This window comes from Arachis hypogaea, chromosome 18 (assembly GCF_003086295.3).
Source record: "Arachis hypogaea cultivar Tifrunner chromosome 18, arahy.Tifrunner.gnm2.J5K5, whole genome shotgun sequence".
In the NCBI taxonomy this organism is placed as follows: Eukaryota; Viridiplantae; Streptophyta; class Magnoliopsida; order Fabales; family Fabaceae; genus Arachis; species Arachis hypogaea.
The window spans coordinates 119,627,150-119,654,344 of NC_092053.1; the positions used below are offsets into that span (position 1 = coordinate 119,627,150).

The following is a 27,195-nucleotide window of genomic DNA, read 5'->3' on the forward strand; positions in this document are numbered from 1 at the left end:
CGAATTCGGAAGGCAAACTAATAAGTATTTTTTCACTATCTTTTTTATTGGACAAGTGGTGCACGAAATTGTGATGTCCAGGCTCAAACAATCCCTGGTAATGGCTCCAAAGCTTGGTGCTTTGATCTTAATTCATAATTGTCACAACTTCGATACAACTAACCAGCAAGTGCACTGGGTCGTCCAAGAAATACCTTACGTGAGTAAGGGTCGAATCCCACGGAGATTGTTGGTATGAAGCAAGCTATGGTCACCTTGTAAATCTCAGTCAGGCAGATATAAAGTGATAATGGTGTTTTCGAATTTAATATAATAAAATAGGGATAGAAATACTTATGTAAATCATTGGTAAGAATTTCAGATAAGCGAATGGGGATGCTTTTCGTTCCTCTGAACCTCTGCTTTCCTGCTATCTTCATCCAATCAGTCTTACTCCTTTCCATGGCTGGCTTTATGCAAGGGCATCACCGTTGTCAGTGGCTACATCCCCTCCTCTCAGTGAATAATATGCTCACGCACCCTGTCACGGCACGGCTATTCATCTGTCGGTTCCCGATCATGCTGGAATAGGATTCACCCTCCTTTTGCGTCTGTCACTAACACCCAGCACTCGCGAGTTTGAAGCTCGTCACAGTCATTCAATCATTGAATCCTACTCAGAATACCACAGACAAGGTTTAGACCTTCCGGATTCTCTTGAATGCCGCCATCATTCTAGCTTACGCCATGAAGATTCTGGTTAGGAGATCTAAGAGATACTCATTCTAGCTTATTTCATGTAGAACAGAAGTGTTTGTCAGGCACGCGTTCATAAGGGAGAAGGATGATGAGCGTCACACATAATCATCACCTTCATCACGTTCTTGGGTGCGAATAGATATCTTAGAAGAGAAATAAGAAGAATTGAATAGAAAACAGTAGTACTTTGCATTAATCTTTGAGGAACAGCAGAGCTCCACACCTTAATCTATGGAGTGTAGAAACTCTACCGTTAAAAATACATAAGTGAAGGTCCAGGCATGGCCGAGATGGCCAGCCCCCTAAAGCGTGATCAATAGTCTCCTAAGATGAATAATAGATTAAACTGAGACCAAAGATGGTCAAAAAGACTAGTAAAGGGTCCTATTTATAATAAACTAGCTACTAGGGTTTACATGAGTAAGTAATTGATGCATAAATCCACTTCCGGGGCCCACTTGGTGTGTGTTTGGGCTGAGCTTAAGTGTAGCACGTGCAGAGGCCATTTGTGGAGTTGAACGCCAGGTTTTGTGCCAGTTTGGGCGTTCAACTCTGGTTTTGGATCCTTTTCTGGCGCTGGACGCCAGATTTGGGCAGAAGGCTGGCGTTGAACGCCAGTTTACGTCGTCAATTCTTGGCCAAAGTATGGACTATTATATATTGCTGGAAAGCCCTGGATGTCTACTTTCCAACGCAATTGGAAGCGCGCCATTTCGAGTTCTGTAGCTCCAGAAAATCCACTTTGAGTGCAGGGAGGTCAGAATCCAACAGCATCAGCAGTCCTTCTTCAACCTCTGAATCTGATTTTTGCTCAAGTCCCTCAATTTCAGCCAGAAAATATCTGAAATTACAGAAAAATACACAAACTCATAGTAAAGTTCAGAAATGTGAATTTAACACAAAAACTAATGAAAACATCCCTAAAAGTAACTAGATCCTACTAAAAACATACTAAAAACAATGCCAAAAAGCGTATAAATTATCCGCTCATCAACAAGTCCTCTCCATAAGCTTTCATTTCAGTTACTAAGCTCATTAATCTTGTAGAGTAAATTTTTATTTTCTCAAAATCTTTCATTTTTCATATTTACATATTGATTCCTTAGAGATTGAAGGAGGATTGTGCGTACCTTTGTGTCGCTTCTGAACTCTTGCTCCAAGTTTTTCCACACTTCCTTAGCTAACGATATTCCTCTTCTCCTTGAGAAGATTGTCTTCGTTACAGCTTGTTGGAGGAAGCATAGAGCAATATAATTTCCTTGTTGCTCTTCTTTCAATTTCTTCTTTTCTGCAACGGAAAGTGTTGCTTGATTATCTAGCATAATGAACCCTTCGTGTACAACTTCCCACAAGTCTCACTACAAGGTTTTTATTTATTTGTGATTTTTTTTTTCTTATTTATGGAGGTTTATAATCTCCACCAAATGGTTTGTGAGGGATTTCTAAAATTCCCAAAATTTGAGGTGCCACGAGGTCTTTTGTGAGAGTTTTTAAAAACCTCCACGATCTATTCAGTGGGAGTTTTGCGTGTGTTTAGTGAGGATTTTATATTGGATTTATGTGGTGGTTTTAAATCACTTTTGTGGCAGTTTAAAATTTTCACAAATTAATTTTCTGATTTAACAAAAATTAACTATTTGTGAGATTTTCAAATCTACACAAATTCTGTAATTATTTATTTATTCTTAATTTCAAAACATTCATTAATCTCATCTCATTTACATACCTTTAAATTAAAAATTTATTTTTTAATATCAAAATTTAAAAACTAAATCTTTCATAACACAATTCTTTCATATAAGACATAACTTTATATATAAAAAAAATTTCAATGTTAATAGTTCCAAATTTAATTGTATATAATATTGTTTTACAAGTAAATAATACATTTTGGATTGAGTAGAACTATCAACCATTATCTTTGAAATTCAATGTAGCCTCTTCCTCATTACTCTCTGTACAAATCAAACAATAGAACAATGTTTGAGCAAGTAAATCATAAATTAATAACTCATTAAATTTAAGAGATAAGTTGGTGCTATACCTGAATAGTCATCAGAATCAAAATCACTAGATATGCCCTCATCAGTACCACAGGGAAACATATCAAAACAAAACAGAATACAAATCAATATTCATTTTATTTATAATTATTATCTGTCAAAAAATTAAAAAATAATATGATCAATTAAATTAAATAAAAGAAGACACTAAAACATGAATAAGAGGATAGAAAATCAGGTAGAAGGTATGCACAAACTGATAATAAATCAAAAAAATTTCATCATTTATAATATCCAATTTAGGAACACCTCATATGCTATTACTAACCTTACAAAATCCTGAACCAAAATAAATGTGCAAAAGCATCATAAAACAGCAAATCCAAGATAAGAAAATTCTTTACATTTTTCTACCAGCATAATAAAAATTGAACATATATTTATTTAAAATTTTATTTATCATCAATTTAGTAATTTTATTTAAAAAAACTTAACAAGTTTTAAATTTCTAACAAAAATATGAATAAAAACTATGACTCGGACAAAAAAAACTCAAATACACAATTCCGTTTAGATGACCTTTTTTAAAAAACACCATTGCCGTCAACAAAGTTTCATTACTAAGAAGTAGAAAAGCTGCTATTCATATCAAATTATATAACGCAAATTGTAACACCCTAATATTCAAATCCTTATACTCGAGTCATAAGTCAATGATATTATGGTGGTATGACTCTCAGGTGAATTTTTAATACATAATTATAAGTATAATTGAAAGGAGTATTAATCGAGAAGCCTGAAAGGAGTAAAAATAAAATTGCGAAGTCGTATCACTCACGTATCGACAACTAAAAGTTAAAGCGTGAAGCCGAAAGCGATATATAAATAAAGGTATAAAGGAGAATAAGAGAATGACAGTATATAGATATATATATAACATAAGTAAATAGCCACTAGTCGCGACCCGCGAAGTTTAAGCCGGCTAGGGTATAGTATGAAAGTAGTTGACAACAGTATCCTAATCTCTCCCAAAAAAAACATAAGAGCCTCTATAGGCAAGTTTAAAAGAGTCTAATACATAATATAAGTTTTTCCAAATAAAGGTGGAAAGATTCTAAGCAAAATATAAAGTAGAGAATATAAAATTCTTCGCCACCTCTTAGATGAACCACAGCTCACTTCTGAGCACCTGGACCTGCATCTGAAAAACAAGAGATATATACGGAATGAGAACTCCCGACCCATGGGTTCTCAGTACAGTAAAAGTGCCAAATAAATACAATGTATTGTAATAAAAACTCACTAAGCATCCTAGACTTCCTTTCACCAAATATTCATTCTATGTTCTCGCTAATCCATAAATAGGCAATTATCATAAAGGAATGCTAAATTTAATTCATATTCCTTATGCTTCCCAACTTTCTAACTCTACGACAAATCAGAATCGGAATCATAAGCCAAACCATCACCAGTTACTTTGTCTCAACAATTCTATATCAATATTTCATATTCTCACCTGGAGCAAGTGAAATCACTTCACTGTGTCTACCCAGGGAACTCAAATTATCTCAATATCAACCTAGAGCAGTGAAATCACTTCACTGCATCTACCCAGGGAACTCAAATTATCTCATTCTCTACCTGGAGCAAGTGAAATCACTTTACTGCGTCTACCCAGAGAGCTCGAATTATCTCATTCAATAATCATCATCATTATTCAATTACATCATCAACTCATCTCATCAAGAACAGCCCTCAGCGTCTACCGACACCAGCATGAGGAACCTCTCAGTTGTACAAACACAAGCAATACAGGCAAGTAATACACAATTAAAGTACAAGTCAAACAAGTAGCACATAATCAGGTAACATAGCATATATGATATAGCATATATGCCTACCCTATGCCTGATGAGTCTCATCTGTCGGTTATAAAGCCAACCCGACAAGTCCTGGTAGCTAACCGTTGGACTGTCCCTCTGTCGTGCATTCCTAACTCGAGTTATCCACAATCATAATCATAATCACACAACACCCACACTAGTGTTTATTCACAGGGGCGAGCTCATCCGGAACTTTCACAGTGTCCAGCCATGCTTACGACATAGGGTCAGCAGAATCTCGGATCTCAACCTGGAGCAAGTGGAGCCGACCCACTGCATCTACCCAAGGAAATCCAAAACTCAGATAATTTCTCAAATCTCAAATCAACCTCAACTAGGAGCAAGTGGGGGCTAACCACTGCATCTACCCCAGGAGTTGCAAACCAAACCCGGAGCAAGTGGAATCAACACCACTGCGTCTACCCATGGAGCTCAAATTATCTCATTCAATAATCATCATCATTATTCAATTACATCATTTAGTCATTAATCATATACATATACATACTCAGCCATAATTCAATTCTTATCACAGCCATCCGGCTCATACTGTACACAGTACTTTCACCTTCATCCTTATCAACTCATACAATTATCATTACTCATTATTCATCATTGGTTCTCACTTTACTTCATCCACAAGTTACCACATGTCCTAACTTCTTTTCATTACTAGGCATACTATAAACATTTAGGGCTTAAAGGATGAAAGTGGAGGCTTAGAAGTCTGAAATTCGACTTTAAAACTCAAAAAATCAATTTCTGCCGAAAACAAGGTCACGCGTGCACATCGCCCACGTGCATGCGTGGAAGGCTGAAAAAGTAGAGTGACGCGTGAGCGTCCCTCGATGCGCACGCGTACGCGTGGGTGTGTTTTGTGCTACTCGCAACAGTGCAGCGATGCGTACGCGTCAGTCAGGCGCACGCGTGGGTGAGTAAGAATCGAGATTGATGCGTGCGCGTCAGCCACGCGTGCGCGTGGAAGCTTGATATTCCAAAATTTTTACTAAGTTAAAAAGCTGCAGAATTACATTTTTAAACCCCAACTTCCAACACACATAACTTCTTCTACAAAATTTCTTTTTCATCTATTTCTGAACCGTTGGAAAGATCGTTGAATAAACTTTCATAAAAATCCAATTTTGAAGAATTCCAAACTCCGTAGACCGAGTTACGGACTGCCAAAGTTGGTCAAAAATCAGTTTCTACCCAAAAATAGAAATCACCAATTTTTCCAATGCTCACAAGTCAAATTCATTTCCACTCATCCAAATGACCACAACCCAATCACATTCACATTACGTACTCAACTAAAACCAAACCTACGTCATCCATATAATTTCACCCAAAACTATCAAATTCCACACCTCAATTTCTCAAACCTTACTGTTCAATAATCAAACCAATTATTCACACATTCAATATCAAAGATCCATCCAATCTCTTATATCATCACAAAACACACACATTAACTTACCTTCCTTACCTCTTTCCGGCCTACGGCCCAAAATTCACGACCTCTAGCCCAAATTCACAATTTAAATGCATATTCCACAAACTAATACTCATTATCCAATTCATCAAATTCTCAACACACCAAACATACAATTCACACAATTCTCAATCCAATCATTAATTTACATTACATATCAACTATGCATATTAGTACCAACCATTTACACAATCCAAACTTAATCCTAGGGGCATCTAGCCTAGGAATTCTCATCACACCACACCGTACTTAAATGAGACTTAAATCGTACCTCTTGTAGCCAAAATAATTGAGCTTCTTCTTGAGAGTCTCCACCAACTCTTAGCTTCAAGCCTCACCAAGGCTCCACAAGCAACACCAGCCTCCCAATTGTGCACCAAAATCACCAAATACACTAACATAACCAATTTCACATATATACATCAACCTAGGGTTCATAAAAATGATAAATCACAAGGGTTAGAGGGTTTCTTACCTTAACCTACGAAATTTTGTGATGAATATCACCAATGACTCATACTAGAAAACTCCTAAACAACCAAAATCACAAGATTTCCTCAAAACCCAAACCAAATTCGAAATATAAGAGAAAAATCGAAACTGGGAAGAGAAAAGTTAGATACTCACCACAAAACTTAGATTGACTCGAAGAGGAGGCGAAGAGCAACGCGTGGCCACAAACGGCTCGTCAATCGGAGTTCTAGAGAGAAAGTTATGATGATTTGAAGATCAAAGAGAGTTAGGGTTTCTCTCTTCTCATCTCTCTTTTCATTTCAGCAACAACCACACTAAATGAGGGTTGTGGTGGCTAAATGGCCTTAAGTTAAGGCCTATATATGCTGGGCTTGGATCCACTTGGGCCCAATTCACTTGGTTTAGTCCGTTGGCCCAGCTTTGAGCCAAAATCTTTAGTATTAGTATTTTAAATCGCATTTTAAATATTTCTACATTCCCTAATTATAAATCCTAATTTCTTAACATTATTTATTTATAATCAATTTTCTCAGTTGCAGTACCAGACAGATCTCGATCGGTACTGCTGGTCAAAATTCTAGTGCACGTTTTTACGCAGAAAATTATGTTTTTCGACTCAGAAAAATTCACTGAGTCCAAATACCATATTTAAATTATCAAATTCTAATTGCTAAATTTTCTAACCATATTTACTTTTATTTAATTTATTATTTAATTAATTACCGTTTTACTGGATTTTACACAAACAAACAGAAGTTAAAGATCATTAAGAAAAAATAATACTTACTGCCAGTTTTACTCCACCTTAGAACACCATACTTGTGCCCAATTAATGATGCATGTACAAAATAGTCAAAACTGACAGCTAGGGCTAGAAGTGAGTCAAGCCAAGAGCCAACTCGAGCTCGACTCGTTAACAGCTCGATAAGTTAAGCTCGTGAGCTGGTGAGCCAAGTTTGAGCCTGAAATTGAGCTCATAAATTAAATGAGCCGAGCTTGAGCTTGGATAAGCTCAACTCATTAGCTCATGAGCTGGCTCGATTATATATATTATAACAATCTTAATGTTGGACATACACACTTGCACTAGAGCCAATAACAGATTGGATCTAGGGCATACATGTATTTCCAACACTTAATTATTTAATATTTATATTTATTTTTTACATATAATTTTAATATAGGACATAAATAAAAAATTTATAATTTATTGATAGATAAACAATATATAAAATTGATCTTTTCAAATATTTTTAAAAATATATAAGTTATAATTTATTGATATAAAATTATAGATTATGTATCTATGTTTCTCTTATTTGAGCCAACTCGTGAGCTCGAGCCAACTCGTGAGCTTTTGGTGAGCCGAGCTTGAACTTAAGAAATATGCTCGATTGTTAATGAGTCGAGCCGTGAGCCAAGCTCAATTTTCGTGAGCCGAGCTTGAGCTTGACTCGACTCACTTTCAGCCCTACTAACAACAACTGAACAACACCTTTTTCCATAATAATAATAATAATAATGCACAGTTTATTTATCCTTCATAAAGCATAATCAATAACCATGTAGGCCAAATATCATTGTATCTCCAATTCCTAGACTCAATATTCTCGCAAAAGGAGCAAGGGTTGATCATTATAACCAGAAGACAACCAAATAGAAAATGCACATCCCAGTAAAAGTGAGAAGTGGTTGAGAAAAGAAAGTTTATCATAAAAGGAAACCAGATGGAACTAATGTTCATCATAAGTATATGCTCTTAAATTTGATTTAAACAAAAAAGAAAGTGTAAAGTACCTGAGAATTAAAAAATCAAAATCACGGTCAGTGAATGCATTCATAAACTGATGAATTGGTTGTCCCAAAGGCCAGATTCTCCATACCTGGGTCAAACAATATCAATGTCAGAGCAACTAACGAGAAACAAAAGTTGTAAAAACAATCAGCCTGCTTTGAATTGCTTTAGAAAATTAGATCATATTTATTGGTGGTGATTTTCAATGTAACACTTCAGATAAATAAAAGAGCAAAAAGAAAAATTTTGTGAATATCAAAGCGTTTCAGCACTGAGTAATAAAAAAATACTACAAACCAAAGTTTCAGCTACTTATTTATCAATTAGCTAGTTTAATTATATTATTAATAACACAATTATATAAAGTGTGAATCAAAAAATTGGAACAAAGTACTAACGGAAGAAAATAAAATATAATTTAACTAAACTTCTATCTCTATTACCATGTATGGGAAAATATTATTAGTTTATAAATTAAGATCCATGACAAAACGTTCATATAAGAGCATAGCAAATACAAAGATCAATAAATTCTCAAATATTTCTCCACTATATATATTTTATTTATCTGTATAAGGCATTTTGCAGGTGGAAGAAGTGCGGAAGTAGGAGCTGAATCATAATCAGAAGTAGCAGCAGCATCCCATTAGTCTCGTAAGATATCAGTTTCTTCAACAGTGAAACCCAAAGAAGTAAGCAATGCATGGCAACATTCGTGACTAAGGTAGGATTCACCATTGAAGAAGAACAGAACAATCTCATTGGTATAAGATTTTAACTCTAATAGCATATATTTAAGAAACAGGGACAAGTGAAATATGGAGAAGAAGAAGAAGAATACCAACAGCAGCTCGAAAGAGAAAACAGATCTGAAACAGTGACTCGATTCAGAAGCTTTCGACTGCAGCAACTACAGCAAAAACGATGCAAAAATTGCGGCAACAACGACGACAGAAACTGCAGCGACAACCGTAACTACAAAGCAAACAGATCTAAAACCATAAGGTTGATAGAAGAGGTGACTCAATTAAGAAGCTTCCTGCGACAACTGTGGCAGAAACGATAGCAGAACCGACGACTGCAACGGTGGCAGAACCGGCAGTGGAGAATTTAAGATTTTGTCACCATTCTCTTCTCTTCTCTTTGATTCAGTGACTCAGTCTTAAAAATTAAGAAGAGGATTTTTTGAACTCTAATATAAATTTTAATTATTAGAGAGAATTCTAGTTCTTGGATATTATAGATATTTTTAGATAGGGTTATGTTAGGTAACCAATGACTTTTTTGAACAATATGAATAACGGGCTCTAAAATTAGCCCAATTCAAGTAAAACACACTACACTTCAAATTACTCACCTAAATCTTAATATTAGAATAACCATCCGCACACCAAGTGAATTGAACATCCGATATATCCATTATTCACATTGTTTAATATTTTCATTATCTACTTATACTTTTTTTTCTAGATACTATCTTTCTAGATTTTTTAGTTACTTTTATTTACTTATTTTTTTTATTTTTTTGTTATAATATCTAGATATTTATTTTTATGAAATAAGATCATGAGAATTTTAGAAAATTTTACAAATATATAGCATAATCAATAATAATAATATTAAATGGTTGCCAATGAGTTATAGTTCAAATGGCATAATCTTCCCATATTCAATTAAGAGGTTGGGAGTTCGAGTTTTCTATCTTTGATAAAAAAAAAATATTAAATGGTTGATGGTTTGATAGTTGATATGCTGTGGTAGATGACTTTCTATAAGTATTTGTAAAACTCTATAAATAAAACTATTCCAAACATAAAAGATACACCATACCCCAATGTAGTTAATGAAGTTCTAGACTTGTATTTTGTGTATTTTTATATTTTGTATACCAAATGTTTGGTGTATCTGATCTCTTTTGGTTAAAGAAGATTTGTGTTAATTTTATGTCTTCTATTTAATTTGTATTTGGTGAAAATTATTTTGTTTTTATTTACTTCTTTTGAGAATTGAGAAAATACATCAATTGATTTAATAACAATAAGTATTTTGAGTGTATGTGAGACTTGAATTTGATTTGAGTAGTTTAGTCATTATTTTTATATCTCATCAGAAATTTTGGTTTATTAGATGGAGTTATTACTTATTTGTACCTAATTCATATTTCATAGTGAAATATTTGTTGTTGTTTGTTAGTGACATATGCTTCACTCAGAACCACGTTAATTACTAAATTATTTTGGATGTTAACTATGAATCACATCAATGGCCTCAAACGTTGGTCAAGAGAGCTGGAAGAAAATCCTTGCGCTTCAAAAAGAGAAGGTTGCACTGTTGCACTACAAGCATACTTTTGGAAAATTTTTAAGTATTTCGGTATATTGGTATTTCAGTAATTTTTAGCTGTTGATTTTAATTACAAAAAATATATATAATATATATAATTAAGATCGACGATTAAAAATAACTGAAATACTGATGTACTCACTCACAGATCCAGAAAATTTTTATAATGTATGGGGCAAAATTTATATAACATGACAATAATTTTTATAATAAAAATAAGGGTAAAAAACACATATAAGTCAATGGCAGACTAAAATTACACAAATCAGCCAAAACGAAAACTGCTTCGTGAATCCACCAATGCACGTTTATTGTGTAATTTTTTAACAGCATAGGAATTACTGTGTGTAATTCGATCCCACCTGGTTCGAATTAGTGTGTGCGTGTGTTTGTGTATAATTCGAACCCACCTGGTTCAAATTATGTAGAAATGGAGTTCGAATTTAGCTGGTTCGAACTACATATAAACGTGCATTGGTGGATTCATGAAGCAGTTTTCGTTTTGGCTAATTCGTGTAAAATTTTACTCCCCTTAGCTTATTATTGTGATTTGCCCTAAAAATAATATATACACAAAAAAATTAAATATTAAATTTTCTATTAACTATTATATAGTTGTGTATAAATACATTATTGTTTAACTTATTTTCAATGTGTATTTTGTATTTTAATATATATTTTATATGAGTAGTTATTTTTTATGTACATATAGCATGATTATTGTTATGATTATATTTTATTATTGTAAAATACGGTTAGCCTTCAAAATATCTAATATACCAATTAAAATACTAAAATAGTAATTTAAATAATAATATATAATTTAGAATTCTATTGTTTTAGGTTTTATATTTTTAAAAAATTAAGTAATTTTTTTCTTAATACTACCATCAAAATTTTTTTCTTTCTATATATATTACTAAACAATTATTTAAAAATTCACTTCCCAACAGAACTAGAAGCAGACTTTTATTGATATTCATAGTTAAAAAAGTTATTTCAATTAATGTCATTGCTATGCAAAAATTAAAGCTAATTTCAAAAGAAGATAAATAATACTCTTTTGAATTGATTTCTAAGAAATAACACTAATTTCGTTTAAATCTGAGAATTGATCATTCTAACGAATATCTAATATAAAATTCTTAAATTGACGGTTAAATATCAAAAGTTGAGTAAAAAATTATTGTGGGGTCAAATCTAATAATCTAATGCGATTAAATAAATATTATTATTATATACAACTAAAAAAATTTCAAATTATAGTGGGGCACTTGTTTTTACAATGCTGCACTTAGAACGTCCAAGATGTACTGGTATACTTGAAAACTTTTCCATACTTTTTATACTATTGCTGCCATTGGCACTGGGTTCTTATAGTATCACGTACACTTTTCTATACCACAAATGTACATCATATTCCAAATACATACATCTATGACAATTTTCTATACCACAAATGAATTTACTCAGGTATTTGTAACAGCAAAACTATTGGATAGGTATAAAGTAGGAAAAAAGAAACATTATCAACCAGTCATTACCAACTGAAAGTTGAACTTTTATATATACTTGGATCACAAGAAACCTATTTTGTTAATATTGATTACTCGTATACTCCGTGTATACACTTAAATACTTATCAATGATCATACTGAAAAGGACGTGACCGTAAGAAAAAGATCCCACCAGCTAGATACCTCGTCTACTATCTTTTTTTTAAATCAGGACTATGTATTGAACTTCTATAGTACTGACACAATAAAAAAGGATATAATACTGTAGGAGTGGGTATAAAGGTTCTAATCTCTTTGTCAACGTTAATTGCGTGTGCTTTACCAGACAATAGACGAACCTCTCAACCAAAATAGAAACTAGGCCAAAAAATTGACGTGATATCTTATTTGAGTTTGACCATTTAAAATGAGTTTTATACTTCATCTTATTGACACAATAAATTTTTTACTATTTTCAACATTTAAACCTAAGATTTATTAATTAAATTATAAATTACTTATCACCTTAACTAATTTTACTTTTATTATTTTTACACACAATAAATAAAAAAGTAATACATGAAGTATTGACACACTAGGATAGGTGAATTTTATCCAATCTTCCCTAAAATAATATATAAATTACTCTTATGATGTGTCACATCTTAATTAGATATTTACTTTTAATTTGAGTTACTATCTTAACTATAATTAACTATAGTTACTTTTAAAAAGGATAAATGTATAATTTATTAAAAAATTAGAAACTGATTTTTTTTTTTTGAAATAAAAAGTGCTCAACACAACAAGATGGAGCAATAAGAAACATAAGTAACAGGCTACTCAACGTACAACCCATCATTGAATAACTCAATAAGTAAACACCCTCTAGTCATCTTCGGCATTGCCATCAACAACCAAGAGATTCACCACCAAGCCACTCGTCGGAGAGCATAAAGGATCTGTTTATTATTTCCATCACCCCTGAGCCTTTATTGTTGAAGACTCTACCATTCCTTTCTAGCCAAATTGCCCAGATAACAGCAAAGAACCCAATCAGCCACCGCCTCCGCTCATTCTTCCTAGACGAAGCATTCGTCCAGCTCTCAAAGTGTTGTTTTAGTGTACTCGGCATAGTCCATATCCTGCCAAGGGCGAATAGCCATGCACACCACACCTGCCAAGTGATCTCACAGCTAATAAAAAGATGAGCAGCAGACTCAACAGACTTACAACATAGAACACATAAATTATCATGCTGGTCAATGACACCTAGTTTGCATAGTCTCTCTTTAGTGTTCACCCTCTCAACCAAAACAAACCACGAAAATAGCTCAACCCTTGGCGGAACGAATCCCTTCCAAATAGCACTAGTAAAGCTATAGCTAGTAATTTCCTCCGGGAGAGCTGCTTCCTGCATCACCTGCACAAAGGAGTTAGTAGTAAAAATACCTGTTTTATCATATTTCCAGACCACCCTGTCCTCCCTCTCAGTTGTTATCTTTACTGACTGCAAGACCTCATGGAGTTGGTGTAGAAGTTCCTGCTCCCACTGAAATAGTTCTCTCCTCCACTGGAGACTCCAGATCCATTCTAACCCATCCCAAAATCCGCATTCCCCTATAACAGATCCTGTGAGGTTTGAAACCGAGAACAGTCTAGGAAACATCTCTTTCAACCTCCCACCAGGTAGCCAGACATCCTCCCAGAACTTGATTGTTCTGCCATTCCCTACATCCATAGATAAGCCTCTGATCATCTTTTTTCTGATTTGTGGCTCTCTGATCTGGAGCTGACAGATATCTCTCCAAGGGCCCCCTCTTGCAGGAACAGGCTGACCACACAGCATCGCAGAGGGATTCATGTTGTTACAAGAGCATACTACTCTCTTCCATAAAGGGAAATCTTCTTTCGAAAATCTCCACCACCACTTGAACAAAAGGGCTGTATTCCTAATTACTGCGTCTCCCACTCCTAATCCACCCGCCTTTCTAGGAGCCATCACTATCTCCCATCTTACTAGTGGCATCCCTATCTTCCCATCCTCCTTACTCCATAAGAACCGTCTTTGCAACGAGATCAACTTTTCTGCAACTGCCTTTGGCATCTTGTATAGGCTGAGATAGTATATAGGCAAACTATTGAGGACGGATTTGATGAGAACTAGTTTGCCCGCTTTATTGAGAGTCTTCGCCTTCCACAAGATCAACTTTTCTTCCACCTTATCAATCACCGGTTTCCAAGTCTTAACTAACCTTGGATTCGCTCCCAGAGAAATTCCAAGGTATCGGACTAGTAGAGAGGCTTCCTTACATCCCAATAGCTGACACATCTGTCCCGTCCAATGCTGTTCACAATTAACTGGAATGAAACTGGACTTCTCAAAATTGATACTCAACCCGGACATCAGTTCAAAGCAACGCAATAATCGCTTATAATTCCTTATAGTCTCTTCCTCTGGAGGGCAGAACAGTATAGTATCATCCGCAAACTGCAAGTGCAACAGCTCAATGTGATCTCGTCCAACCAACAGTGGGGAAATGCGCCCATTTGTTACCGCCTCTCCGATCATCCGATGAAGGACATCAACAACTAGTACAAACAGAAAGGGCGATAACGGATCTCCTTGTCGTAGACCCCTTTCCATTTTGAAAGGCTTAGAAGGGGATCCATTTATAAGCACCGACATGGACGCAGAGCTAACACATTCCTTAATCCAGCCCCGCCACTTCTGGCCAAAACCCATCTTCTGCAGAACTATATCCAAAAAACTCCATTTGACCCTGTCATATGCCTTCTGAAAGTCCAGTTTAATTATCGCTGAGCTTCTTCTTCTAGCCTTAATCCACTGTACAGTTTCACAGGCTATCAAAGCCCCATCATGAATTTTTCTGCCTTGCACAAACGCACTTTGGGTCTCACCTACTAAGCCTGGCATCACATTTCGCATTCGCCTCACTAACACCTTAGAGATAACCTTATACACACAACCCACCATACTAATTGGCCTAAGGTCTTTGATTTCTGTTAACGGTGACTCTAATTCTAAATTCTTTTTCGTCGTTCTCTCTCAATGTCACTCAACAATTCTTCCTCACCAGTCAGTCTCTCCTAAAGTCTCGAACCGCTGAACTCCAGAATCCAGAAATCATAGTCACCGTTACACTTAGATTTCTGGGGTCGAAACAAGGTCATTCTTTAAATAGCTTCTACTGTGGTTCTAGTTACCAACGCTATCGGTAACTAATCAATGGAAGTTCACATGACACAACCTTGAAGTTTCAAAAATAACGGTTGGAATTTGGTTATAGGACGTGATGTTGAATTAGATTTGCTTTCAGTTTCAAGCAAAGCACTTCTTACATTACACTTCAGTCCAAACCCAGAAGTAAACTCCAAGACTCTCATTACTTGCACTTTTTGCAAAATCCTCAAGAAACACACATTAGCAAGTGGCTAATTAAACATCAACATGCAACACCCATATATAGTTATTATGCCTTAACAAATGTATAAAGATGAACTCAAGAAAAAAAAAATATACAGTAAACAATTGGAGAGAAATATATACAATAATACAAGATGAAATCTTTTGCTTATTATTATTACCTTTTCTTTTTGTTCATGTTTGTTGCCCTTACCAATCTCCAAATTGGCAGTTCAGATTGTGATAATTTACAGGACACATGTCCAGCAGTTCCACCCAAAACTCAGACCATTTTCATCAACGGCTTACCCTGCAAAAACCCAGCCAATGTAACTGCTCAAGATTTCAAGACCGATGAACTAAGCAACCCCGGCACGGCCGACATTTTCGGAGCATCAATAAAAATTGTCGGGGCGGCCGAGTTTTCCGGCCTGAACACTCTTGGCCTCTCAATTGGCAGAACTGGCATCGACAGGGACGGCCTGGATAACTTCCATTACCATCCTAGAGCAACCGAGATGATCTTCGTCTCCAAAGGTGCTTTGATTGCCGGATTCATCGACACGAAAAACCAGATCTTCCAGAAGTATCTAAGAGTTGGAGATGTTTTCGTGTTCCCCAAGGGATTGTTCCATTTCTCCCTAAGTCATGGTTTTGAGGATGCTACTTTTTTCTCTGTGTTCAATAGTCAGAATCCAGGGCTTGTTTCCCTTAACCCTACTTATTTTGATCACACTTTGGAATCAATAGAGAAGCTAAAGAGGAGAATTGTTTCGCTTTCTAAGTTGGAAGTTCCTGACTCCTCGCCGGAACTAGAAAGGATTTACAGCTAGCTACTCCAAGCTGCTGTGATGTTTCATGACCTACTAAATACTGTCTAGTTCAATTTATTTGTTTCAATTTTTCTATTAATTCATGAAAGCATGCTGTGTGTACTATTCCGGGGAATGAGATTGTTATAGCTAGGTTCAAATGTAACTTATATATCCTTCCAATTAATATTTTGAAGACAAGAACTTGCCAAGAATAACATGTAGTTTACAATTGATGACTAAAGTGTGAAAGGAATTTTACTTCCTAAATTGTGTCTATTAATGACAATGTGTTTTTTTTTTCCCCTTTTTAAACAGCTGTAAATATAACTAGCTACTGCTTCACTAGAGCTATTTAGAGCGGATTAGTTCTCACGAATTGAACTTTTTTCTTGATTTGTTTTGGTAAGTAGAGTTAATACCAACAATAGCTAAGTAGATTAAGTATTATTAAACACAATGATAATATTTGTTTGTTGTGTAGGAAAGATATTAAAAATAGAGTAAAGTAATAATTAAGTTGATGAAGATTTTGATTTCGAACAAATTAGTCTCTAAAAAAATTACTAATTTGGTCCTTTAAGATAGTAAATGGTAAACACATGATGTCCTTCTATCAATTCATCAACTAAAATCTAATGGTCATGCTTATATGTACTGTTAATTACTCTAACGTGTCTATCTATAAAAGATAATCATGTAGATAACAACTTTTGCAGCGAAACTTCTCTTATTTTGATAGGATTTGTGATAAATAGAGAGCAGTTGATAAAGGATATATGAAAACTCAAAAAATAATAAATATTTCACTGTCTAAAATTATATCGTTTTTCTGCTCATGTGATAGTAACGAGACATGCATCACTGTAAATAATAAAATATGTAAACAATTCTATTTTATTCCACACTATTTATTGGCAGAAAAATATACATATCCACTGTTTACTATCTTAAAGAATCTAAGTGATACTTTTTTTACTTTAAAAACAAAATAGTCTCAACTCTCAAATCAATATTTTTAAAAATTTAATTGTCAATTTACTCTTAAAAATATATACCATCAATTTATTGTTCATTAGTTTTCTTGTTGTGGTGTACTTGGATTCATGATGCAGGTCATTTTTGGACCATAACTATTAAATAACATTTTAAAAATAACATTTTAAAAGTTGGATACATGTGATAACGAGAAAGGAAGGCCCTAAAAAGTGGTGGATGAGTTTTTTCTCCTCAGTTAGAGTATTTTGATTTGACATCAAAAGTCTTTTAACACAAAGTTTGACTTAAAATTTAAAATGACTTTTGAAATTTGACTATCAATTTAATTTAATCTTCTAATTTTCAATTGACTTAATTTATACCCTGAAATTTTAAGACGTGGCTCAAATTGACCTTTTCATCTAACTCTGTCACCAGAGTAATGATGTGACATTCAAACCTCACCATATGTCTCTCTTTTTTCCTCTTACCATCGTCATCACCATCTCCCCTCTACCAACACTCTCTCTCCCCAACAAAAATATTTACAACCCACCAACACTCACACATCTCTAGCGCCATAGCTTTGAAGAGCACAACATATACACTCACTATTCTTTCATGACTGCAAGCAGACACCAGACCAATGAATGTGACATCATTAAGGACAACACCATAAACTACCATTTGTGAAAAGAGCTGCAATGCTTGCTTACCGTGACCGTTCATTGCCATACCACAAATAACGGCACCCTAAGAAATAACATCCTTATGCACAATTATGTTGAGAATCTTTAACCCCATTTTCATATAACCACACTTAGTATACATGTTGAGCAATGCATTCCCAATGTTACCATTAATTACAAGGTCACACCACCCATTGCCCTAAATTCAAAGCACCCTCAGAAGCACCCTCACCCATTGTATCCATCTTTGTGTTTCTATTTAGAGAGATCTAAAGTGGAGTGTTGTGATTCCTTTTCTTTTTTTTATTTCTATTTAATTTGTTAATGTTAGTGATTGTTAATGTTGTTTGTTAGGAAGGGAGGATGTTGGTAGAAGAAAAATGGTGATGGTAATTGTGAGAAAGAGAAGGATCAAATAATAGAAAGTTCCTTCATAATTAGCGGTGAAAATGTGTAGGTGTTGGTGGGTTGTGAATGTTGTTTGTTGGGGGAGGGAGGGTGTTGGTAGAGGAGAGACGGTGATGGCGATGGTAAGAGAAAAAGGGAGAGGCATGTAATGAGATTTGGGTGCCACGTCATCACTTCGGTAACGAAGTTGGACGGAAGGTCCAATCTGAACCGCGCCTTAAAATTTTAGGGTATAAATTGGGTCAATTAAAAATTGGAGGATCAAATTGAGTCGATAGCCAAATTTCGGGGGTCATTTTGAGTATTAACTCCACAAAATTTCAAGTGTTGCAGGAATTGTTGGTAGATTGATTAAAAGCTACAAGGAGCATACTTGTATTAATTTCAATAGTTGATGGTAATGTCGAAAATAACGAAAGAATTGGAAATATGTGTGTGTGTGTTTTTTTTTTTTTTTTACCTTATGCTATATTTTCTTGGGTTGAGAAGGGTGTACATAGGATCGGATGAAGTCAAGTTCGGTTTAACCTAGACCTGACTCTAAATAATAACCGAGTCTATTTTTTAGATTCTTATACGATCTTAGACCCAGTGAAATCATACTACTTTTGAGTCACACTAAAACAAAGTCTAGACTGGTGAAGTTCAGGTATTGATAAACTTCATGTCAAAAAATTATGATGTCTTTATTTATAAAGAAGAAAAATGTACTTGTTATTGAGAAGTTGATATCCATATTTAAACTTAAATTTGTCCATAAATTTTAATTTCATACTTCTTTGACCTATTTTTTAATTCAAGAAGTGTGATTAAAAATAAAACAATAAACTTATAATTAATATAACATAACATTGAAATTAATTTAAAATATATATACCTTTTTTAATCTTTTTAGAGTGTACATGAAGTGGGTAAAGCCGAGTTCGATTTAACTCGAATCCAACCCTAAATAATGATCAAATCTATTTTTGAGACCCTTATCCAACTCTAGACCCAATAAAATCACACTAACTTAATCTCCCAAAATGTTCAAGTCCGGACTCGTGTACACCCCTAGTTAAGTTCCTTTATTTCAATAATAACAATATCTTATAGGAATATTGGTATTTCAATAATATTACCCGTTAATTTTAATTAATATATTATATTTATATATATTTTATAATTAAGATCAACAATTAAAACTATTAGAACACTCATATACCTGATACATTTAAAATTCTTTCTATATAGATAGACGAGTTCGGTTCCATTGCACTAATATAACTGTAAAAGAGTTACAGTAAATCTTATCCATTTATTTCATAAAATATTTACGACAAAGATGTTCCGCTTAAACAAACATACGACCCTGTATTTTTCTTCTCCAACTCTGCATATTCTACCGACCAAGCCAGACGTTGTGATAGACCCGATTCCTTTTATTCTACTTTGCCTAGCCCAATCTTGTCTCACTTGTTTTCTAGTTCTCTCCGGATGCCTCAAAAACTTTTCTTTGTTCCTCTGTTTTGGTGTCACCACATTTGCATTTCTTTGGATTCTCTGTTATTATGCCTTCAACTTCAAGGGAAAAACATACCGCAAATTTTATATAAACAGTCCACCTACTATGCTTGTGTGTTTTCATTCATCATTCATCTAGTTGGTATCGGATTTTAGTTCCAAAATAAGTTAACTACGAAATTGACTTTATTATATATTTATTTGCTTTTTGGGTGTTTCACTTAAAATGATTTAGAAATTTGCCCCAAGAACATTAAAACCCTTTTTGCTTCACCGCCACTCTTCTTCAGCATCAAATCTACACAAATGATTGCAAACGTCTTTATGTAACCTCTTTCATTGTCACTCTCTCAAACCCTGAAACATTGCATTCTGCTCTCTTTAGTCTACCGACTTACCTTCTCTCTTCTGCTCCATTTTCGTTGCCAACAACTGCAAAAATGGAAAAAAAAAATGATCAATTTCTGGTGGCAATATGCCCAAAAATCGAATACTGAATTTGCTTTATTTTTGCTGGTTATGCCTACATAAACTGTTTTAAATCCGTTTTTGCACTAAGTGACAATGAAAATGTAATGTAATACTTAAATATGTAAATCTTCTTATTTCAATTTAAAATGGTAAAAGAAATTTTTTTATTTAAATGAATGTATGAGAATGAGGGCAAAAATAATTAATCAAAAGTTAAGCAATAGCTTCCAAATTTTGAGGGAAAATTAACCGCTACTCTATCCTAACTATCACATTAAAGTTGTTCCCAGCTCTGTAGACTCAACAAAATATGCACTGAAATTGCTTTCATTCTTCGGTTTTGTTTCTGCAAAAGATGTGCATATAACTAACAATAACTGTTCTATAACAAGAGGCAACAGAGCAGAAACCTAGATATTTGCAGGTACATGAGCCGATTCAGCAACTTCCAGAATAAACTCAATTTGTGCTAATTCAGGATCATCTTAATTGTGATAATCTTTTCCTTTTGCGACTCCTCTTGTATACAATCAAACTTTTGGGGTTGCTGTTAGCCGGTGGAAGAGTGTAACGCAACGTTGGTTTGCCGTTGTAGGTTCGACCTTTCTTGGAAACCCAATTCAAAGGCATTTTGTTAACAACAGTGCCAATATCCGGCGAGTTATTCAGTTCGACGAGTTTTTCGATTTGATCTAGGATCTGCTGCGTCCAAGCCAGAGACAGATCCAATGCAACGGAACCATCCACTGGTTTTCTCCATAGATCTATCAAAATGTCTTCAAATGATTTCAATGACATGGATGGTTGACAACCTTTGATGTTTTCAAAGACCATGTTTACTTTTATGACGTGCTTGCAAAGGTTACCTTGCATTGACCAAGAACAGTCACAGAATGCAAATTCAGATCCTGGATTCCACACTATACGTGTCGATTTGCTCTCTTTCTGGCTAACAACTTTGGCAAAGAAGCTGTCTTTATCATTGAAAGTAACGGCATCGTTGGGGATTCGAAGTGCTCGGTGCCACGACGTAGAAGCAATGTATTCCTCCTTCACACTCTGGAACGAATCACTCTCATCAGCAAAGCGATCGAGCCAGTAGCTCGAATGCAACTCAGTTGTTAGCTTGTGGACTAACCAATCTACTCTTTGCAGTGCTCCAAGATGTGAATCATCAAAAAGTTTAGCTTTCAGTTTAACATGATATGCTTCTAATGCTCCAGAAGCTTCCTGGCTGGCTAGTGGAAAATTTCTCATTGTTGAAAGCCACATTTCTGCGGAAAAGAAAGAAGCGTAAGGAAAAATCTAGAGTAAATCACTCAATGACTGATTGAGACAGTAACGAAAGTAAAATCTTTTAAGAAATTTTCATCTGCAATGTGTAATTTTATTTAAAGCAAGAGTAGAGAAAGATCTAACCAATCTTTGGTAACCAAGAAGCTCTGAAATATTCCATGAAATCAGTTTGGTCAACAAAGTCCTGCAAAAATTGTTCCAACGCAAGCGATGTATTAACACCACCCCAGATACTATACACTATTGCCCCAAGACGCTTAAAAATCTCCCGTTGAACCTCAATGTTACAGCATTTCTTAACAATATTCCTTAGCCATGATCTACGAATGCGCCACAGTGAAAATAGAACTGGACAGCAAAATATGTCTCTGTCAAAGCAGACAACACATATAAGAAAAAAATTTTAGTTAACAATTTTAAACTAAACTGGTTTTTCAAAGTAATAATTCTTGCCTTAAAAGATCAATTTCAGCCGCAGCATCATCAATCACAAAGCCGCTAACTCTCCATCCAGGTTCAACACTATGAGCTCTATCAATTAAAGCATTCAGCCACTTTGACATGTCAGGCTTTGAAAAGCTACGTGTAATGACCCATGCAACAGGAAGTGCATGTTGCCTTGAATCAAAAACAAGAAGCGTGAACAAAGGATACTACAAGCATGAAAAGATAACAAAGTTAGGCCATACATATAGTTATTTTCCCTTCGTATATAGCAAATTCAAAATAAAGATTGAAAACTAATTACTTTGAGTCTCTTTATACCAAAGGTTGAGTCTGCCACAACAACACTGCAATGACCGAAACGAATCATCTGTTGCAACTGCCATTCTGTTTGGATCCCCAAAACAAAAGGGTCTGACTCCGAAGTATCTTGATAAAAGAATACAGACTTTTTGTTCCGTTCAACCCACATCCGAATGCTGGCTTGATCATCTAGATCCAGCTCATGGGTAGACCTTTTGATAATCATCCCTAGCTTGTGAACATATTGAGAGGCAAGACTATTAACTTTTGCATCCGAACCACAATATCGCTGAATTCCCTCAATGTGTTTCTCCAGGATATTCTCTTCAGGAATGCCCAAATAAATCATAGACATAGTTTGCTGCTGAATTTCATTACATATATATGGAACATTTTTGGCACCAGGACCAATGGCATCTCTATCAAGTGGTCCATGGCAAACAAAACCAGACTTGTTAATATGGCGCCTTTCATTGTATATGATAAGTGCTAGGTATGGACGTGCATAAAGACGTTTGACAACAAAATGACAAGTACAACCCCGCATTGATTGAGGTCTAGCAGCACGATTTCTGGTATTAAGCCGATACCTTCGACTGGGTAATATACCTCCACCCTCCCCATAATTTTCTGGTCCGAACGAGCACCAGTACCTTCACAAGGAAGAAGGTTCAACTTGGCATCATCAGTATGTGAATCCAGTTTGTGGAATGACTACTTAAGTTTGGAACTATTCATTTTCAAATCAACTGTTGATTCCAAACGTACACAGCGACAGGAAAATGATCTTCCCAACATTTTTAACAACATTTTGCAACTTAGCAAAAATCAAGCTTTTCTAGATTGGAAGCGGGATAAGCTTCAGTATCATATTGACCTTATTTATTTTCTTGACATCGAACGCATAACATGACCAACCAGAAGAAAGCAATAAATCATAAAGGGTAAAATTACATCAACCTCCACTGAGGCTACACGATTACACACAGCACCTCTGCTTTTATAAAATGCATGCCATAAACTTCCCTTGGATTGAAGTATTAAGTTATATGACACTTAGTAGTCCTATATTTTACAAAAATGTGACACTAATTTCCCCGGCCAGAGGAATCACATGGCAAATCAAGAAGTGCTGTGTATAATATCATCTAACCTTTCGCTATGTTTGGTTAGTGTCTTTCAGAGGTTAAAAAAATGGGATTTAGTAGAACACAAATATGTATGATTGCACTGAGACAAAGAACAACAATCTATGTGTCCTATATCAGCCACCAAATCAACCATTAGTATAAAATGTATATTAAAATACAAAATACACATTGTAAATGAGTTAAACAACACAATACATGGTGGCTTATTTTTAACGTGCACATAGCATTTTTGGACAAAGACTAAGAGAGACATAGTAACTGAAACAGTATAATAATTAAAAAAAGGAACAAAATCAAAACATGAATCAAATTAATTCAGAAACTTACAGCCTGTACTCAAGATACTCATCATCCTTATACTCCTTCAAGCTACCAATAGCTCGCTTCCTTCCGCGCTCAATATGGAAGCGAGTAGGCCACTCAACATTAGAGCACTCACCAATTATAAAAGCATCAACTCGGTCATAGGGAATAAGGGCAACCTCGTCATGGTGCTCAGCATTGCCAAACTTGGTCCAAGTCAAATCAGCAGCACAGAAATCTTCCTCGGGTGGGTCTTGCAAAGGAATCTTTCTCACTGATTCAACTATATCCATGCCCACACGCTCATACAACAAGAACCACAGCTTCCTTCTAGAACAATCTAGAAGTTTCTCTGGACAAGATAAAAGGCTAACACAGAGAATACCAACCCCTAATCAACAACCAGACATGAACTTTTGTGAGAACTAATTAATTAATAATAGTAATAATAGTAAGTGAAGGAAGACGCAGAAGAGAGGGTTCAGGGGAAATGGGGTTGCAGTGAGGAATTGAATGCATAGTTATTAGAACTGAACCGGTTATCGAACCGATCAGTCTACCGGTTATGGTTCAACTGGCGGATCAATGGTTGAACCGATTGACCCAGTCTCACTTAAATAAAGATATAAAATTATCAAAAAAATTAAAATGTGAAATATACATGCTTTCACTAACATCCTGCCCAATTAAATAAAGTATCCTTTAGACCAGATTTAGAGGGTTAAACATCCTGCCCAATTACAAGAAGCACACTACAATCCAAATGAAATAAGCATTGAACATTAATAAGCATTTAGCAGTTAATCTTGAGACTAAAAGCACAACAAAATGGATTCAATTAAAAAAGAAAAGAAAAGAAAAGAAACCTGTATTTCATTGATTCATGACAATGAACTGAAACTGAGCCTGCAAGCAATGAACCAATTATCTAATCAATAATAACTAATTACATCAAATTAAACAAATTATCAAAACCGACATTAAAATTTAAAACTGAAAATTGAAAAATTCAGTATAAAAGAAATTATAAAACAAAAACTGAAAAAATATAAAACAACTCAGTGAAGAGTGAAGTCAGTGAACTCACCCACACTGCAGAAGCAGGAGCAAGAAGACCACGAGGGAGGAACGTGGAGGAAGCACGAGCAGAGGAGCCAAGACGGAGGAAGAGGAGGCAAACTGAGACAGGCGGTACGGACGAGGCAGAGGGCTGACCTCCGTTGGCTGCCGGTGAGCGAGGTAGGGAGGTGAGAGCCGAGACTGAGAGAGGCAGATGGAGACTGCAGAGAGCACCGTCTGTGGCTGCTGGTTGGGATGGGTTCTGAGTTCTGACTGAAGACCTCTGGGTTTGGGTAATTAGGGATTTAAGATTTTTCTTTTTTTTTCAAAAGATCAAAACATTATATAGCTATTTTTTTTGTTCAGGATGAAGATAAATAGGGTTTGAAGTTTTTATTAATGGACATTTTACTCTTTTAAAATTGAAAAATACAAAAATATTCCTGATAACAATTTGAATTGCTTATATATGGGTCTTTTTGTTTAATCTGTTCTCTAATGTAAAACGAAGACTAATGTGACGTCCATATGTCCATTAGGCTGCATTTGTTTTTGAGAATAGGACAAGAGAATATATTGAGAACAAGACACAAAGGAAAGAAACACAAAATTTTATGTTCTTGTATTCTGTTTGGAAATAAACTAGAACAATTTATAAAAATTAATTTATTCTCATTTTTTTTATTCAAAAAGTTGGAAAATAAAAATATAATAATAAAAAAATATAATTATAAAAAATTAACAAGAATAATAAAACGAAAAATAAAAGATAAATTGTGTCTCTTGTTAGTGTCTCTATGTTCTTCCTATCAGGATGGACACAAAATACACTAATTTAGTATCTTTGGACACAATATCTCTGTCCATGTTTCATCTGTCAAACACGATTTTGTGTCTCCATGTCCCTGTCTCACCTGTCTCTGAAAACAAACGCAGCCTAAATGATGTGCCCGTTACGGTGTCTATGTGTCGTACACAGAAAGTTGGAGGACAACTAGGTCCTTGTGCTCCCAAAACGACGACGTTCTTGGAGCTACCCTAACTCTTCAAATTGGTGTCAGACGCCATTGCAGCGTATAGTTAGGAGATTTTTGTTTTTCGGGCTCTGTTCCATGACCAGTGAAAGAGGTTCCTCGATCACGCAACGAGTCCGATTGACGTTCAACATTCGTTGCGTGGAAGGTGGGAACGAGAAAGATCGCATTGCTCCGGTGTGCAAATGTGGAGTGTATGCTATATTGTACAAGTTTAGAACTAACCTCAACTGGTTGTTTTTTTGTGCCCCTTCTTCAAGATAAGGTGGTTCTGTGAAGCTTGAAGCAAGTTCATGTATTTAATTGAATTTTAATTTCCTTTTTAAACTTGCAGTTGAAAAATTCATCTCACTGCAAGTTCTTTGTCTGGCTTGATGATCATGTTGCGAAAATTGGGGGCACAAAAAAGTCAATTTGCAACAATGACATTGACGACGTGGAAGAGTACTTGTGCAAGAATAAAGTAGAATAGGGATTGGTTAAGTTGGAGATGAAACTTGTTTATCTAGAGAGGAAGAAAAAAAAGCTAATATGTTGGTGATTATTGTGTGTTTATTAGTAACTTATGTTGTTATTGTTGTAATTAAGTCTTGAAAAATAAACAATAAGAGAAGCTGTGCATTATTGTTGTGATGAATTATGGCTAGAGTTGATAGAATGTAGTTATGTTTTATCCTTTGATGAATAATAATATTTTGTTGATGTTATATCATGTGTTTAAATGACTATATATAATATCTTGTCAATGGTCTAACTATGTAAACTTCATTAAATATTCAAACATAAGATATGATAAATTTAAAGGATTACAATTCTAACAAAATAACATAACACAGTAGATCACCACCTAAACACCAAAAGTTTGCCAAAAAAAAAATACTAGAATGTATAATGCACAAAATTCAGTTTGGGTCGTAAAAATGTCGCGGGTTTGAAGACTGAGTCATCGTTGGGGCGTTTGGGACTCCAGACGCCAGATCCGGAATAATACGGATTTTAATTGAGACAAGATTTTTGTCCCGCTACGCTTTCCTATGTGGTATGTGTTATGTGGATGGTAAAGATATAATGATTACACTTCTCTTTGCGACTC

The 27,195-nt window shown here is 35.0% G+C and overlaps 2 protein-coding genes and 1 long non-coding RNA gene across 6 annotated transcripts; 1 reads left to right on the top strand and 2 right to left on the bottom strand.

Moving 5' to 3' along the window:
* Window positions 1-2,526: 2,526 nt before the first annotated feature.
* Window positions 2,527-9,618, bottom strand: LOC112773184 (uncharacterized). Of its 3 annotated transcripts, XR_011875888.1 has the most exons (6): window positions 9,227-9,567; window positions 8,388-8,473; window positions 6,744-6,816; window positions 6,592-6,646; window positions 6,388-6,510; window positions 3,646-3,942 (listed from the first exon to the last, which is right to left on the bottom strand). It is a non-coding gene; the product is annotated as an uncharacterized lncRNA (long non-coding RNA). The 3 variants fall into 3 exon arrangements; XR_011875889.1 differs by lacking the exons at window positions 6,388-6,510; window positions 6,592-6,646; window positions 6,744-6,816 and adding an exon at window positions 2,527-2,693 and having other exon boundaries at window positions 2,783-3,942; window positions 9,227-9,618; XR_011875890.1 differs by lacking the exons at window positions 6,592-6,646; window positions 6,744-6,816 and having other exon boundaries at window positions 6,388-6,543; window positions 9,227-9,597.
* A 6,011-nt stretch (window positions 9,619-15,629) lies between these two features.
* Window positions 15,630-16,746, top strand: LOC112769012 (germin-like protein subfamily 3 member 4). Its single transcript, XM_025813404.3, has one exon. It carries the CDS (start codon window positions 15,807-15,809, stop codon window positions 16,482-16,484), a length of 678 nt encoding a protein of 225 aa, XP_025669189.1. The 5' UTR covers window positions 15,630-15,806; the 3' UTR covers window positions 16,485-16,746.
* A 2,996-nt stretch (window positions 16,747-19,742) lies between these two features.
* Window positions 19,743-25,507, bottom strand: LOC112770128 (uncharacterized). Of its 2 annotated transcripts, XR_003186581.3 has the most exons (8): window positions 25,097-25,507; window positions 24,876-24,915; window positions 24,034-24,400; window positions 22,557-23,208; window positions 22,262-22,461; window positions 21,932-22,176; window positions 20,923-21,786; window positions 19,743-20,473 (listed from the first exon to the last, which is right to left on the bottom strand). XR_003186581.3 is itself a non-coding variant. In XM_029295005.2 (7 exons), the coding sequence occupies exons 3-7, from the start codon at window positions 24,300-24,302 to the stop codon at window positions 20,993-20,995; spliced, it is 2,160 nt and encodes a 719-aa protein (XP_029150838.1). In that variant the 5' UTR covers window positions 24,303-24,400; window positions 24,876-24,915; window positions 25,097-25,507; the 3' UTR covers window positions 20,653-20,992. The 2 variants fall into 2 exon arrangements, 1 of the variants encoding a protein (XP_029150838.1); XM_029295005.2 differs by lacking the exon at window positions 19,743-20,473 and having other exon boundaries at window positions 20,653-21,786.
* Between the last annotated feature and the right edge of the window lie 1,688 nt (window positions 25,508-27,195).

Coding starts and splice junctions, on each gene's coding strand:
- LOC112769012 (XM_025813404.3), top strand. CDS start 15,807: ATGAAATCTTTTGCTTATTATTATTACCTTTTCTTTTTGTTCATGTTT.
- LOC112770128 (XM_029295005.2), bottom strand. CDS start 24,302: ATGGATATAGTTGAATCAGTGAGAAAGATTCCTTTGCAAGACCCACCC. Junction 22,462..22,556: donor TTGGTATAAAGAGACTCAAA/GTAATTAGTTTT, acceptor TCATGCTTGTAG/TATCCTTTGTTCACGCTTCT. Junction 22,177..22,261: donor GCTGAAATTGATCTTTTAAG/GCAAGAATTATT, acceptor CTGCTTTGACAG/AGACATATTTTGCTGTCCAG.